General features: G+C 49.6%; 1 protein-coding gene and 1 pseudogene across 9 annotated transcripts in view; both read left to right on the forward strand.

The window, feature by feature from the left end:
* The window catches only part of LOC147608211 (dual specificity protein phosphatase 1B-like), a 126565-nt gene that overhangs the window by 42280 nt on the left and 69800 nt on the right, over nt 1-14485 (forward strand). For all 9 annotated transcript variants that reach the window (XM_086789228.1, XM_086789231.1, XM_086789232.1 and 6 more), the window contains one exon: nt 5794-5929. In XM_086789228.1, coding sequence (XP_086645354.1) covers nt 5794-5929 — 136 coding nt within the window. The remainder of the gene's footprint in view (nt 1-5793; nt 5930-14485) is intronic.
* On the forward strand, nt 8417-10274 carry LOC147608212 (uncharacterized; annotated as a pseudogene).

Consider the following 14485-nt stretch of genomic DNA (forward strand, 5'->3'; position numbering starts at 1 on the left):
TCCCCTTTCTCTGGCAACTTGTATGCATATTCTGATTTCTGTGGTGGGAAGCAGCATATTGCAATATGCATCACTCTCAAGCCAGGCCTGGCTAATCGCATCCACATAAAGCAAGCCGCCTCATTGTGTCTAACCATTGTGAGCATGCCTCTCAAATGAGGGCGAAACAAGCATGCCACTCCTCTTGAGCCACGCACCCTCCACTTTGGGTAGCCCTCTCTTAGGGCTTTGATGCGTTTCTGTGTAGAAGATAATATCCCTATCTGTGTAAGTCTCTGTGAAGCCTCCTGTGTTTGACCATAGAGTTTCATTGCAATTCCATACTCCCATCCTCAATGCATCTATGGTCTCATAGGCCCCGCACCGTCATGTGGGGCGTTTATCCATGATGATGACTCAATCATCACGATAAATGGCCCATTTTCTTACCTTGCGGGCTTCCATAACCTGAACCACCCAGCTGATGAGGGGATCGTGCGTGATGCTGGGGGTCGAGCAAACTAGAGTGCGGAGGCCCGGTTCGAGGCAACTCCTCTCGGGCAAGGTGGGTCCATAGTAGCTCGAGGTGGGTCCACAAGATCCACTGTATCGGTGTCCTCTACCTCCTGGGTTTGGAAGAAACTGGTGATGGTTGGTTGGTGAGGGAGGGGCGGGGTCGCTGGGGCCGAAGCTCTCTCAAGAAGGTGTCCCTATGTCTGTAGAGCTCAAGAAGGAAGAGACCCATGCAACGTTGGTCCGGGAAGTCAATGATCTTGGAGAGTGGACCAAACCTCCCTTGGATCTCATTGTATACTGGGCAGTGGCATATGGAATGCTCCTCCGTCTCAACCTCTGTGTGGCAAAATTGGTAGATTCTCTCCTCTCTGGGTCTCCGTATGAGCTTCCTGGCTTTGAAGACTTGCTCAACTCTACCCGTCTACACTCTTCTCTGGCCAATCGCTATCCGCATGGCATGGGACATGTGAACACCCAGGTAGCCCAGCTGCTAGATGAATCCATCCTCAGTGAGCGTGAGGAAGTTATCTTTGTAGAAGTGCATCTTCGTTGGGAGCTCTAGAGGTGTGATCCATGTGCAATGGGTGTAGAGGCTGAGAAGATCTAATCGGATAACCGAGTTGGTTTCCTCGTGAGAGAGCCAGAGAAAAGGGGAGTCCAAACTGTACTGAAGGGGTGGTATGCGGTCCATGCGGAGCCCATATATTTAAAACCAATTGGAAACTAATGCATACTGTACTCCAGAGTTGCCCTCAAGTGCTAGCTGTCTCGAGGACTCTAGGGCAAGCTTCGGGTACCTATGGGGATCCATGTGTTTGGCAATGGAGGTAGGTGGCTGTCTGGAAGAGTGCATCTACTACCATCGGGGCTGCAGCAAACTCTGCCTGAATAATCTGGTGTGGGACTGATGGTTTACTGCGGATCATATGGGAGAAAATCATGGCCTCGGGTCTCTCAACTCGTTGCCAATCCTCATCGGATAAATCTGGCCCCTGGAAAGCTGCTCCATACATCAAGGCTAGTGTGAACCCTTCGTCCCGGGCTCTTGGAAACATGCCTGGAAGCACCGCCACTCAAGTAAGCTCAAGGCTACATATCCCCGTGTCACTCTGGCATGTGCTACAGGAAGCATGGTGAAGTGTGGGCCACTAAAAGTTACACCAATGTAGACATAGGATGAGACAATCTCCACAGGATCCCCTCTATAGGTGAAGCTCAATCTCGATATGAAGGGGCAAGAATTATTGAAGACCATTACCTTGGTTTTACCAAGGCTAACAGAGAGGTCCTGTTGAGTGCAGAAGTCCTATAAGGCATCCAACTGTCTCTGAAGCCCCTCGGCTGAATCTGAGGGGAGGACGATGCCATCTGCATAAAGTAGTATGGGGATCAATATGTTTGTCAGTGTGGGACCAGCCTCGCCTAATCCGTCAATGAAGCTCAAGATCTCATCAATGTAGAGGCTAAAAAGAGTGGGTGATAGAGGGCAGCCCTACTTCACCCCGATAGTGCTGGAAACCTCTTGCGATGTACCTCCTAGGGCTCTCACTCCTCCAGTGACGGACTCATAGAGGGCGATGATGCTCCAAACCATGTTAGATGGGACTCCTATCTCCTGTAGACGGTGTAGGAGGTGGGCTCGGGGTAGAGTATCAAAAGCTCTGATGTCGTGCTCTACCCTCCTTGATGATGACACGGAGGTTGAAGATGTGGTCAAGGGTAGAGTAGCTCCTTTGAAAGACTGCCTGTCCTGAGGCTTTGCATGCCTGTTTTTTTGCAAAGAGAGAGAGAAAAGAACGAACGAAAAGATATATTAACGTCTATGGAAGGCCAGATTGGCCTATGAGACAAATCTCTATACAACAAGTCCATGTCCTGAGTATCATGGAAAGAAAAACTTAAATGAAAAGCTAATCCTAGTCATATGCTGCTCACTGTGCTGTCACTGTCTAGCATGCTATATATGTACAATCATGATAAGTGGTATACTACTAATTCAACCTAGTGGAGATTGTGGGGTGTAGTACATCATACATGGGGTGAGGAGGACTCTCACATCTGTTGTGCGCTGGTGTAGCCTCCGGACTCTCTCCCCCATAGCTCTGTGGTATCGTACCTAAATCAGGGCAGACTGGGCGTGATGGAGTAGTTGTGGTCTGCATCCGGGTAGTCGCGGTCTCCTGGCAGCTCTGTTCTCCGAGGCTCTTTGTAGTGTGAGCCCTCGTCGGCAGGTAGATGATACAGGGGGAGGGGGATGTGGCTTGCTCATAGGCCTAAAGAAGCTGGTGATCTGTGGCTTGGATCTCTGGCTCTGCACCTGTAGAAGCCTCTCTCTATGTCGGTGTAGCTCAAGGAGGAAAAAGGCCTAAGCATCTCTGATCAGGATACTCCATCACCCGTCTAAGTGGGCCAAAACCCTCTCTAAACAAGCAGTGGTATCTCCCTCTGATCTCATAATATACAGGGCATCTGCATATGTAATGTTCCTTTGTCTCTACCTCTCTGTGGCATAATATGCATACTCTGTCCTCTCTGGGGTCCGTGCTCCTCCCCTTGCCTCAATCTCCAGAGTGAGAGGAAACTCTGATCTGACTAGTAGTCACCCTCATAGCATGAGACGTGTGTACATCCATATAGCTTGGCGTCTGACAAATCCATCCTCTGTGAATCTAAGGAAATGATCTCTGTAGTACTGCATCTTGGTGGGAAGTGGACCCGACCAAGTCTCCCTTGTGTGCATTTGGATCAAATCTTGTCTCAAGACTCTATTCCTCTCCTCTCGGGAGAATGTAAAGTATGGGGAGTCATCATCATCATACTGGAAGGGCGGTAATCTATCCATGTCGAGTCCATGTGTTGAGAACCACTCATCTACTGCAGCATACCATGATGGGTGATGGCCCTCTGTGGCAATACTCTATGAGGACTCCATGGCCAAGCACGGTAGTCTCTTTGGACCCATGCCTCTGATTTGTCTAATATAGGCTATGGTTTGAAATAGAGCCTCTACCATCATGGGAGGCACTACAAGCTAGCTCTTCTCTGACGATCTCGTGTACTGATGGTTTGCTCTGCGAATCATCTTGGAGATCATGAGGATCTGCCATCTGACGCCAATCATATGCCGAGAGGTCAAGGGCCCATACCAGTGCTGCATACATCATCGCTGGGGTGACTAAGGTGTCAAATAGCCATCCTTTGGTGCAAGGCTCGTGGAAGCGAGCCTGATGACACTGTCGCTCCATCAATGCAAGGGCAGCATAACCTCGGGTGAGCCGGTCATGTAATGCATGTCTCATGGAGAAACGGCTCCCATTATTAGTGAAGGTAATACCCAAGTATACATATGATTCTGTCACCATGGCTGCTTTAAAGTCAAGGGTGGGGAGAACAACGGGCAAGTGCCCGCAGCAGCAAGGGCTAATGCCAGCAACGCGAAGCGCGAGCAGGGCAAGGTGCACAAGTTCACGCCATCGGTAACGAGAGAGAGAGAAAGAAAGAAAGTTATATTAATGTGTACGGAAGACTAGTGGCCATATGCTAGGGGCCCGACCACATATATCTTGGGGCACCTTGAGCATGGGACCAGCCAGGTCTCTCAGAGATCGGATTGCACATAGGCAGTTACCTCAGGAGGAGCAGGAGAGAGGCCTGATAGGGATCTGAGCTAGAGACAAGCTTAGGATCGACATTGACTCAGCTATTCCTCAGGAGTGGTTGACTCCTATTCCTGACCTGACCTCCCTGACATGGCTAGGTGTGTTTACTAGACACAATATCCTTGTGGTGGTCCATGGAGCAGATGAGGACATTGGTCTGCTCACTTTTTCTATTGGATCCCATGGCAGACTAGAGAGATCAGAGCATCCCTTGGAGGATTTCAAAGGTCGCACCTTGCAGAGGGTGAGGGTGATTGATTTTCGGGCATGGGATGGCACATAGATTGAGCACCGGCCAAGGTGGCCAGGGAGAGACTATTGCGCTGTGGATTCGGGAGAGCCGACCTCTCACGTGGTTGCAGTGGGACCTTGGAGAGTGGACTTGGCATGATCCCGCAGATCGGGAGGAGACTCTGGATGTCCCCTTCTTTGCATATACAGCGTGGCTTGGCCGTAGGATCTAGGTGTCTGAGATAGATGGCACGCCATCATCAGCCGCACATTGGCAGTCTCAGGGCCTATCACAGTGCTTCCTTTCAGATTTTTGGAAGAGGCTTTGGGACAGCTATCGGCCGAGGAAGATCACTTTCTTTCTTTGGTTGATGGCACATAGGAGTTTGGCGGTCGGTACTTGGCTGGTAGTCAGAGGTCGGTCAGCAACTTGCCCGAGGTGTGGCCACCCCCAGGAGTCTAAGCGACATTGCCTTTGCGATTGCCCGAAGGCCCAACAGATATGGCAGCGGATTCTCCGCATCTTCGCTATGGACAGGGCATCGACCCGGATCATCACTTGGGGTACTGTCGCTTGGGCCACCGAGGCTAGAGTGGTCAGGACTTATGAGGAGGATGGGGGAGGACCAGCCCTTCAGTTCTCCCACCATTGTATTGCAGCAGTACCAGTCACAGCCCTACCGACAGGTGATTGGCGACGAGGCTTATGCCAGAGATGGGAGATTTGTGGTAGCATAGCAGCCTGGCACATTTGGCGTGCTAGATGCAGCGAGACCATCGAGGGTACCCACACTTCGCCGGTTGAGACCATCACGAGCATATGGCTTGATATCATTCACACCCTCCGCGGTCAGTGGGGGAAGCTACAGGGAGGTTCTGACCACATGCGGAAGCGGCGGGAAGCCTTCTTGAGACTTTGTATGAGATAGTCTTCTCCTCACAGAGCGGCCAGCCGGAGGAGAAGCATCTCTTCCCCTTTGATCATATGTTCCCTGCCCGTATATGAGGTGAGTCTGTATCTAGCATGTGTCAAGGTGAGAGAGGGTGCCTCCAGAGAGAGAGAGATTAAGCGTCTACTAAAGACCCCTATGGGCCTATGAGACCAAAGTGATACAATAATGTACATGGCATATCTCATCATGGAACAGAAAGTAAAATAGAACAAATCAAAACTCTCCCCCAAGAGAGAGAGAGAGAGAGAGAGAGAGAGAGAGAGAGAGAGAGAGTGTCTACTAAAGACCCCTATGGGCCTATGAGACCAAAGTGATACAATAATGTACATGGCATATCTCATCATGGAACAGAAAGTAAAATAGAACAAATCAAAACTCTCCCCCAAGAGAGAGAGAGAGAGAGAGAGAGAGAGAGAGAGAGAGAGAGAGGTGGTTGAAGGTAAAGCAATGTTTAGGGGCTCTATCTTGGATCTATCGGAGCAGCCTACAACAAGGACCAACTGATAAGTTTGAAGATTACACATATTCTTTCAGTTGCAAATATGGTGGAGGCTATATACCCTTCTGATTTTCGATATAAACAAATTGAAGGTTGGCAGAGATTTTCTGTAGTCAAAATTTGTTTTATTGAGATTGGTTTATTTGTGCCACATTTGAAATGATATGATTTTCTCATCATCTTTCTTGTTTTGAAACAAATGCATTTGTGCTCCAGCGGTTATTCTTAGGAGAGTACAAAGCTCATTTAGAACAAGGTGCAAGCTATGCCTTGATAAAAAATGCTAGCAGAGTGAAACATTTTTTTTAAATGTGGTACCATTATTGATGCGTCAGCAAACTCTATGTTCACATGGACCATCACTATATTCAATGTTGCTTGTCTATTGTGCAGTCCTACCCTCCTTAGAGCCATCAATAATCTATGGGAAAGCGTGACATAAATGCTCCTTTTTGGTCCTAGATAAACTTGCGACTAATTAGCAAGCTTAAAGTTTAAAGACAGTGCATTTAAGGGACTGTATGCAAGTATGCCTGTATGAAGGACCATTCCAACTCTAAGCTGGCCCATAGGTGACGCTGTACATTGTGCACAGAGATAAGAACTGTCAGAGACTTGAGCTATCAGATTGAATTGCCATGCACAACTTAGATTCACAGTTAATGTCTGCTGCCTAATTGGCATGTAGAGCTGAGGTGTCTATGCTTTCAGGATTGGCACCCAAGGCTCTAATGTAGTAGAACACACATTATCCATAATTGATAGAAAGGATCTCTATAGAAGGGAAAGGATCTCTATAGAAGGGATGATTTGAGGAACACCTCTACTTTTTCCTACCTTTGGCTACCCCAGGGATAATGTGCTGATTTGAACTTCAAGGATATTGACGGGAAATGAAGGGCAATGTAGACTACTTCTAGGACAAGGCATTAAGCCTTCTAGAAGTTCCCCCCCACCCAATCTTCGTCCAAAGAAATAAGAGAGCTTTCAAGTACAATGCTGTCCTCCTTATCCTGTTGTTTTTCTTTAGCAAGCTCTCTGTGTCAGTGTGTCCCTCTCACAGCTCATTAGAAGAGAGAGCAGGGTGGATTAGGGGATGAGGAGGGTTGGCGGTGCCCCTATGCACTTATCTCTAAAGGGTGACTCTCTCTCTCTCTCTCTCTCTCTCTCTCTCTTTCTTCTTTCTTGTTTCTCCTCTCTGTTCTGTCTGTCTCAGCAGTTGGCCACGCTTTGGTCTTTCTCTCTCTCTCTCTCGTGCTAGATGCATGGAGGGCTTTTTACCACTTGGTCAGCTTAGAGTCTCATCACACAGATTGGAGATTGAGACTGGCAGAGCAGCACGGATGCCCCGAGAGGAGAGGGTATGCAGATTGTGCAGAGAGGAGGTGGAGAGTGAGGAGCATTATGTATGTAGATGCAGAGCATATACAGCCATCAGAGAGAGATATCCCATTTTATTCAGAGAGCCACATTCCCTACGCCAGATCTTTGAGGCAGCAGACCAGCGCATACTGGGGAGATACATTCTAGACATACAGCGCCACAGAGAGATTATTATTACAGGCTCAGACAGCTCCAGGGGGGGGGGCGACAGACACAGATTACTACATTTTTTCAGAGATCCATCCCCCTCCCAGCCCCTACACGGCAGGGAATTACTCTCCAGAGAGCAGAGACACTTAGAGCCCGCAGGAGACAGAGGACACCTGGCTTTCGGACACCACGCCTATACCAGAGAGAGATGACAGAGATCAGAGCTCAGTTTCAGAGAGAGGGTGCGGAGCGACTGGCTCGCTTCAGAGCACACTCAGGCATGTTCTCCAGGGAGCTGTGGACACCCCCTTCACTGATGTATGCCATTTTATACCCCCAGTATGGTACAGGATGGAGCTAGCTAGGTTGCATATCATGATTGTATACTCCATGCATATAGCTTTGCATTCTCCTAGTAGTAGAGCTCCATCCCCTGCATACCCAGATTCAGCTTTTTTTTGTTCAGTTTTTTTTCATTTTGTTGGGATGACAAAGGATACCCCATACAGGTACTCCGATTTGTCTCATAGGCCGAGTTCGGTCTTTTGGAAGACGTTAATAAAATCTTTCTTTCTTTCTCTCCCTCCCTCCCACTCTCTCTCTCTCTCTCTCTCGCGCCAGCCCCTCGCCCCCCTCTGCGCCAGCCCCCTCTGCACCCCCTCCCGCGAGCCCCTCGCCCCCCTCCGCCAGCCCCCTCTGCCCCCCCTCCTGCCAGCAACCCCCTCTGCGCCAGCCCTCCCTCCCGCCCTCTCTCCCGCCAGCCCCCCTGCCCCCCCCCTCTCTCTCTCTCTCTCCCACCTGTGCATTCCCTCCCACCTCTCTCTCTCTCCCCCCTGCCCACCTCTCTCTCTCTCTCTCTCTCTCTCTACTGTCGCCTTCGCATCTCTCTCCCCCTGTCGCCTTTCTCTCTCTCCCCCTGTCGCCTGCGCTTTCTCTCGCCCCTTCGCTTGCGCATCCCCTCCCCTGTCGCCTCGTTTTGGTTGCCGCCGCCATGTGAAGCCCCAACCCAATCCAGGTTATGTTCGCTACCCTTTCCTCACCCACCCTTGCTCAGGCCTCCAAGGTAGCAACATAAGTGTTAGGGTTCTATCTCTCCGAGGTACATCGACATGGCCAAGGGTGCAAGCAAACAGGAGATAGTCAAAATGGAGGATAAGTTGAACATCTCCATCAGAGAAAACAAGAAGATGGCGGACTCCGCCATCAATAACATCATCAACCGACTTTCCAAAGTCGAGAAGGAGATCGAAGCTTTACAAAAAGAGAAGGAAGCTTGGAAAAGGGAGAAGGAGAGGGAGAAAGAGAAGGAAGGAGGGAAGCATGGAAAGAGGAGAAAGAGGGATGGAAGAAGGAACGGGACACTGTGAAGGAGGAAATCGACATCCTCAAAGCGGAGGTGATCACTCTATGGGACCGACCACCATGGGAGGAGGGGGAGATTGTGGAAGTTGACAAAGAGGCCATCAAAGAGGAACTTACCAAGGCAATCACCAAGAGCCTAGAAGGTAAGATGGAGGCAACAAGGGAGGGTTGGGTAGAAGTGGTGAAGAGGAACATCAAAAAGGAATGAAAGAGGATGTCCAAAAAGAAGGGCTCCAAATCGTCAACACTACCATTGAGGAGGAGCGGATGCGACATGCTCATAGACTCAATGTGAGAGTTACGGGGATTCCCGAGGTAGCTGACTCTACCCCCGAGGGGGATGGGCGGACACTATGTATACGACTTGGATACTCACATGAGGGACCCCCCCCCTTCCTCGCTTGGAGGGCCGGGAAAGACATGACAAAGAAGAGAGCTCTCATCATACAGTTTCGGGATGTGGAGGTACGCACCATCTTCATGAGGAAGAGGATCATACTACGAGGCTTAAAGGGAGCTCCTATTTTCTTGAATGATGATCTCACAAGGATGCAGCTAGAGCATAGGAGAGCTTGCATGCCACGAGTCTTACACGCGAGGAGAGAAGGCAAGAAGGCCTTCTATCGAGATGGTCGGGTCATCATTGATAACCGGCCCATGGATTAGCGGTTTGGGGCCTATGGGACACAGACCAGGCCACTGACAGAGATACACATGGCAGTATGGAACTGTAATGGTTCACTATGGGTGCAGCCTGGACAACTGAATCATGTTATGGTGAGGAGAGACATCATACTTCTGACAGAGACACATCAGAGCTCAGAGAGAGGGCTACCTCGAGTAGAGGGATTCCAATGGGAGTCAGCATACAGGAGGACCACACGCTAGGGTACCTCGAGAGGGCCGAGGGGAGTAGCAGTTCTATTCAGACAGGAGCTACAGGGGAGACTGAGAGTGGTAGCACAGGATCCAGAGGCCAGATACATGTGGATCACAGCTTACAGCTCTCACAGGACAGGGTTATATACATAGCCCTATGTTACTTTCCTCCATCAGGATCCTCCTATGTCATTACAGAGGACATGCCACAGGAAGAGGAGACAGGAGCCTGGCCATACACTTGTCTGTCAGAGGAGATTATGCATCATTCTACACTAGGGGAGGTATTTCTTACGGGTGACTTCAATGCGCACACACAGAGCAGACAGTGTGAGGTGTATGAATATGATGACATGGAGATCCTCCACCCTGTGGATCCAGAGGAGATAGGGGCTAGTCGGGCATCAGAGGACACTGGACCAGACAGAGAACATTATGGGGACCACTTACTAGAGTTGGGAGCCAGGCATCATCTCGTTATTTATAACGGGATGCTACAGTGGCCGGGATCAAGAGGGCTGACATGCTTCCCACATGGGGGTCATACACGGACCGGAGGCACGGTGGTAGACTACATTATGGGGTCTTTGGAGGCATCACAGCTTGTCACCTCATTCTCCATCCCACCTCGTCCTATTGGGGCAGATCATACATACTTGGCATTTTCACTAGCCGGATCACGAGTATCACCAGCAACCCACGTACGGACGCCACACACTACCATCTACTTCACACATGACAAGGCAGACATATACACTAGCAGAGTAGAGGATGGGCTCCTACTCATGGATCCTTTGGCACCTATGGATACCATTACAGCCCAGCTGGCATCACTCCTACATACAGCTGCATTACATAGCTTCCCACATCGTGTCCACTCAGGAGAGCTTGCGAGATCTGGGACTATGCCTGAGAACAGATGGTATGATGACGAGTGCAGAGCCCTATACTCGTGGCTCCGCATACAGAGAGCCTTGGGAGCCATCACAAAGCAGGAGTCGAGGAGAGAGATGAGGAGACTTACTCGCCGCAAAAGGCAGGCCTTCGCAGAGATACAGGAGCTAGAGATCTTCCATTTCTTCATGAGTAGAGATAGCCCTATCTCATGGCGGCACTTCAGAGAGCCCCGGACACCGACACCCATTGCAGACCCACAGACATGGCACACATATGCAGAGGGCCTATACCACGCCCCCCCAGCAGCCACCTATATCTCAGCCACAGGAGCCTCGACCTACCACAGCGAGCTTCTTTACCCACTCGATGGTAAAGGAAGCTATCCGCCGCCTACAGCATGGACGGGTTGCCGACTATATAGGCCATCAGGGTGAGCATCTCATATATGCAGTAGATTCTTTGGCTCCTTTTCTTGCACACCTGTTTAATAGGACACTGGCAGAGGGTTTGCCTGCAGAGTGGACGATGCACACCATTGTGCCGATCCACAAAATAGGGGATACGCTCGATCCGAGCAACTAAAGGACGGTTATGGTTGGCCACGTGTTGGCCAAACTCTATGGTGCAATGTTGGAGTTTCTCTCTCTCTCTCTCGATGGCGTGAGCACCTTCGTGCCCCTCCCCTCTATTTGTGCTGTGGCTGCAGGCTAGTGGCTGCCTTGCTGTTCGTGCTGCGTGTACTTGCTGTTCGTGCCCCTTTGCTCTGTTTGCGCTGTGCGCTGGTCCCTGCTGTTCGCATTGCCCCCCATGCACTGTTCCTTGTTGCTCGCCCTGCTGTTTGCCCTCGGTTTGTGCTGTGTGTTGTTTGCCCTGCTGTTCGCGCTGCACATACTCCCTTGTCCTTGCCCTCTGCCTCCCTCATCCCACCTACCCTGATCAGGTCCCGAAGGCAGCAACTAGGGGGAAATAGCCAAGACGAACCTACAAGAGCTGGAGGCATGCATCAAGACTGGAGGACAACACCAAGAAGACGTTGATCGAGCAGAAGGTGTTTGGCGGGTCCTCAACCAACACGAAAAACAGTTGGAAGGCCTCCGCAAAGAGATACAGGGCAAGAATAACAAGATTGAAGAATTGGAGGCAAAGCTGAACCATACAGGCAATGCTAGAGCTTGCCCCAATGATAAGAGGAACTCCGGGCAGAAATGGAAGCCCTAAAGGCTACTGTCGAGGACCATACAGTGGAGGATGGGGAACTGAATATTCAAGAGGGTTAATAACAGACTTGGAGCAGCTAAAGGCTGCGAGTGATAAGTTGCATGAAAAACTGTAGACCACCAAGAAAGATTGGGTGGAGGTGGTGAAGAAGCACATACCCCCACAGAACATCATATATGAGACTCCAGAGGAGGAGAAACGTAGGATGGAGGGGGCCCTCCATGTGAGTGCGGGGGCTTCCCCCAAGTTAGATTCCACGACGCTTTGCCAGATGTTAGGAGTGGACGGAACCCCCCCCCCCTTTTTTTGCAGATACGTGGAGGGCAGGGAAGGGTATGACATGTGAGCGGCCCCTCACCATTAGATTCCATGATGCCACCAGAGCAGACAAGCCTTCTTAGACAGACGGGCTGCCCTCAAGGGCACATACGTGACATGGGGGATGATCTCACCCTAGCACAGATGGCACACTGGCATGAGGTGATGGTGAGAGTTCATAAGGCCCATGATTGGGCAAGTGGGATCTCTATAGAGATGGCAGGGTCATTATCACTGAGTGCCATCCCAAATAGGGACGTGGGGTCTATGAGACCAAACACATGGAAGTACAATGGCAACCTGTGGTCGAATCCAAGAGGTTTGAGCGAGATTCTCACAGGTAGGGATGCCATTTTCTAAGGTTTGTTTCCGTACGGCGTACGACGGATTATCGTACGGAATACCATTGTGGGAAGACTGAAAGAATGAAATCACCTCTATAGCTACCCACCCAGCAGCCTTGGAGAATACAACAAAGACAGAGGGCACCACCAGCAGGATGCTGGAAACAAATATTTCACAGATACCTTGTATACCATTCCACCCACTCTAGAACCAAGAAAAAAGATGGAGAATACACTCAACTGCAAACATTCTTCGAGAGCTAAAAACTGTAAACACACTATCATGGGAATTAATCCCCCATTTCAAACATCACCTACACTTGCTTTCTCAGATACTCATATCAAGATGGAAGAGATCAGAAGCATTTCTACATTCATATTCAGCCTGCTCACAGCTGCAGGGAAGTGATTCACAGCTTCCTAATGACCACCGAAAATGACACCACAGTACCAAAAATAAATTTGAGCACAACAAAGAGTATTTGTCACCTTACACCATCAAGGCTGAGATACCCTCTTCTTAGAGAATGGCTCCCAGCAGTGTTCTGCCTTCTTTCCTAGGCTGTGATAGCTTCTTCACCCCCACCATTACACCCAAGCCGTCAATGGATGCAACGTTTCTTCTCATACACGAACAAGCTCACCAATAGTGGAATGAACGGCTCTTCCCCACCCTGAATTCTCTCATGCACTCCACTTGGGCCCTTGAGATCATTTTTTGCAATCTGTAGAGCGATCTCAAGAGTAGGTAGTAGCGACTTCAGCAGCATCTCACCTTCTTGCCAAGCTGCAACTCCTTCACACCCATAATCACATTCAACTTCAGCCAAACTATCACAAGCAGCACCAGCACACAAGAGGCTACACAGATCAACAGCAGAGAAATTGACAGCGTATAAGAAAAAAATACAAAGAGTCGCTAGGCCTCAGAACGTCTTTCACTACCAGCGCCATACCCCCACCCTCAGATGCTCTTCACAACCTGCGCACTCCGCTTTTAAATCCCCAGATCCTAGAAAATTTCTTTGGCGTAATCGGGCAATTCCACGATTTTCTGTTCTAAATTTAGTAAACACATGCCCACCTCCTCGCTGATCTTCGAGTTCCTCTTTGAAAATTTCTTAGTTGAAGTTGTCTACTCTGCCTGTATCAAGTTCATAATACTCGTTCCACACACTGCCATGCTGCTTCAAATCTGGACCTAATCCATATCCTCTGCTCAAGGATTCAAAATACTCAATGCCATTGACAACAAGGCCAGTATGGCTGCAAGCTGAGATAACTAATGTCAATGTTACCCCATTAGGCTTTAAACCTGCCAGGTGCAGATTCTCAAACATGTGCAATGTTGCTACTGAGTCTCCAACTCCTGCATAACCAGCAATGCATGCAGTCCATGGCACGATATGAAGTTCACGAAGCCCATCAAATACCACCTGCCCATCTAGCATGCTTGCACAAGTCCCATAGGCATTGATTAGACTGGCAGCCACACAGGGTATGCACTCATATCCATTGCAGACAATGTCAAAGTGAAGATGTGGTCTCTAAACTTCCTGTTTCACTGCTAGCTTGCAGAAAGCAGAGAAGTGTAACATCATTCAGAGTTACCCTCTCCCTTCTCACCTCTCTTTACAACTGTAAAGCTTGCTCTCCTTTGCCATGCTCGATGTATGCTGAGAGCATCACATTCCATGACACAACATCATGCTCAGAAAAGCCATCAAACACAGTCTCTGCTTCTACATAACTCCCACACTTTGTATAAGCATTCACCAGACCGCTCCCAACAAAGAGATGTGAATCGAAGCCCTTTCTACAAACATCAGCATGCAATTCCTGGCAAAGTTTCAGAGCCGCCACTTTGATTGACCTCTGTCCTTACACTTGGACAGCTTGTTCCATTTCAGCAAGCATGCAGTATGCCTGAAGGGCAATCACAATTGTCCTCTCATTCGCATTCACGCCCTCCACTTGCATCTGTCTGTAAAGCCATGGAACTTTCTCTCCTTGACCCTGCTTGACATACATAGAAAGCATCACAGTCCATGATACTACCGTATGCACGGACAGCCTTTGAAACACATTCTCCGCCTC

Source organism: Cibotium barometz, chromosome 53 (assembly GCF_041138505.1).
Source record: "Cibotium barometz isolate CiBa-2024 chromosome 53, ASM4113850v1, whole genome shotgun sequence".
NCBI lineage: Eukaryota > Viridiplantae > Streptophyta > Polypodiopsida > Cyatheales > Cibotiaceae > Cibotium > Cibotium barometz.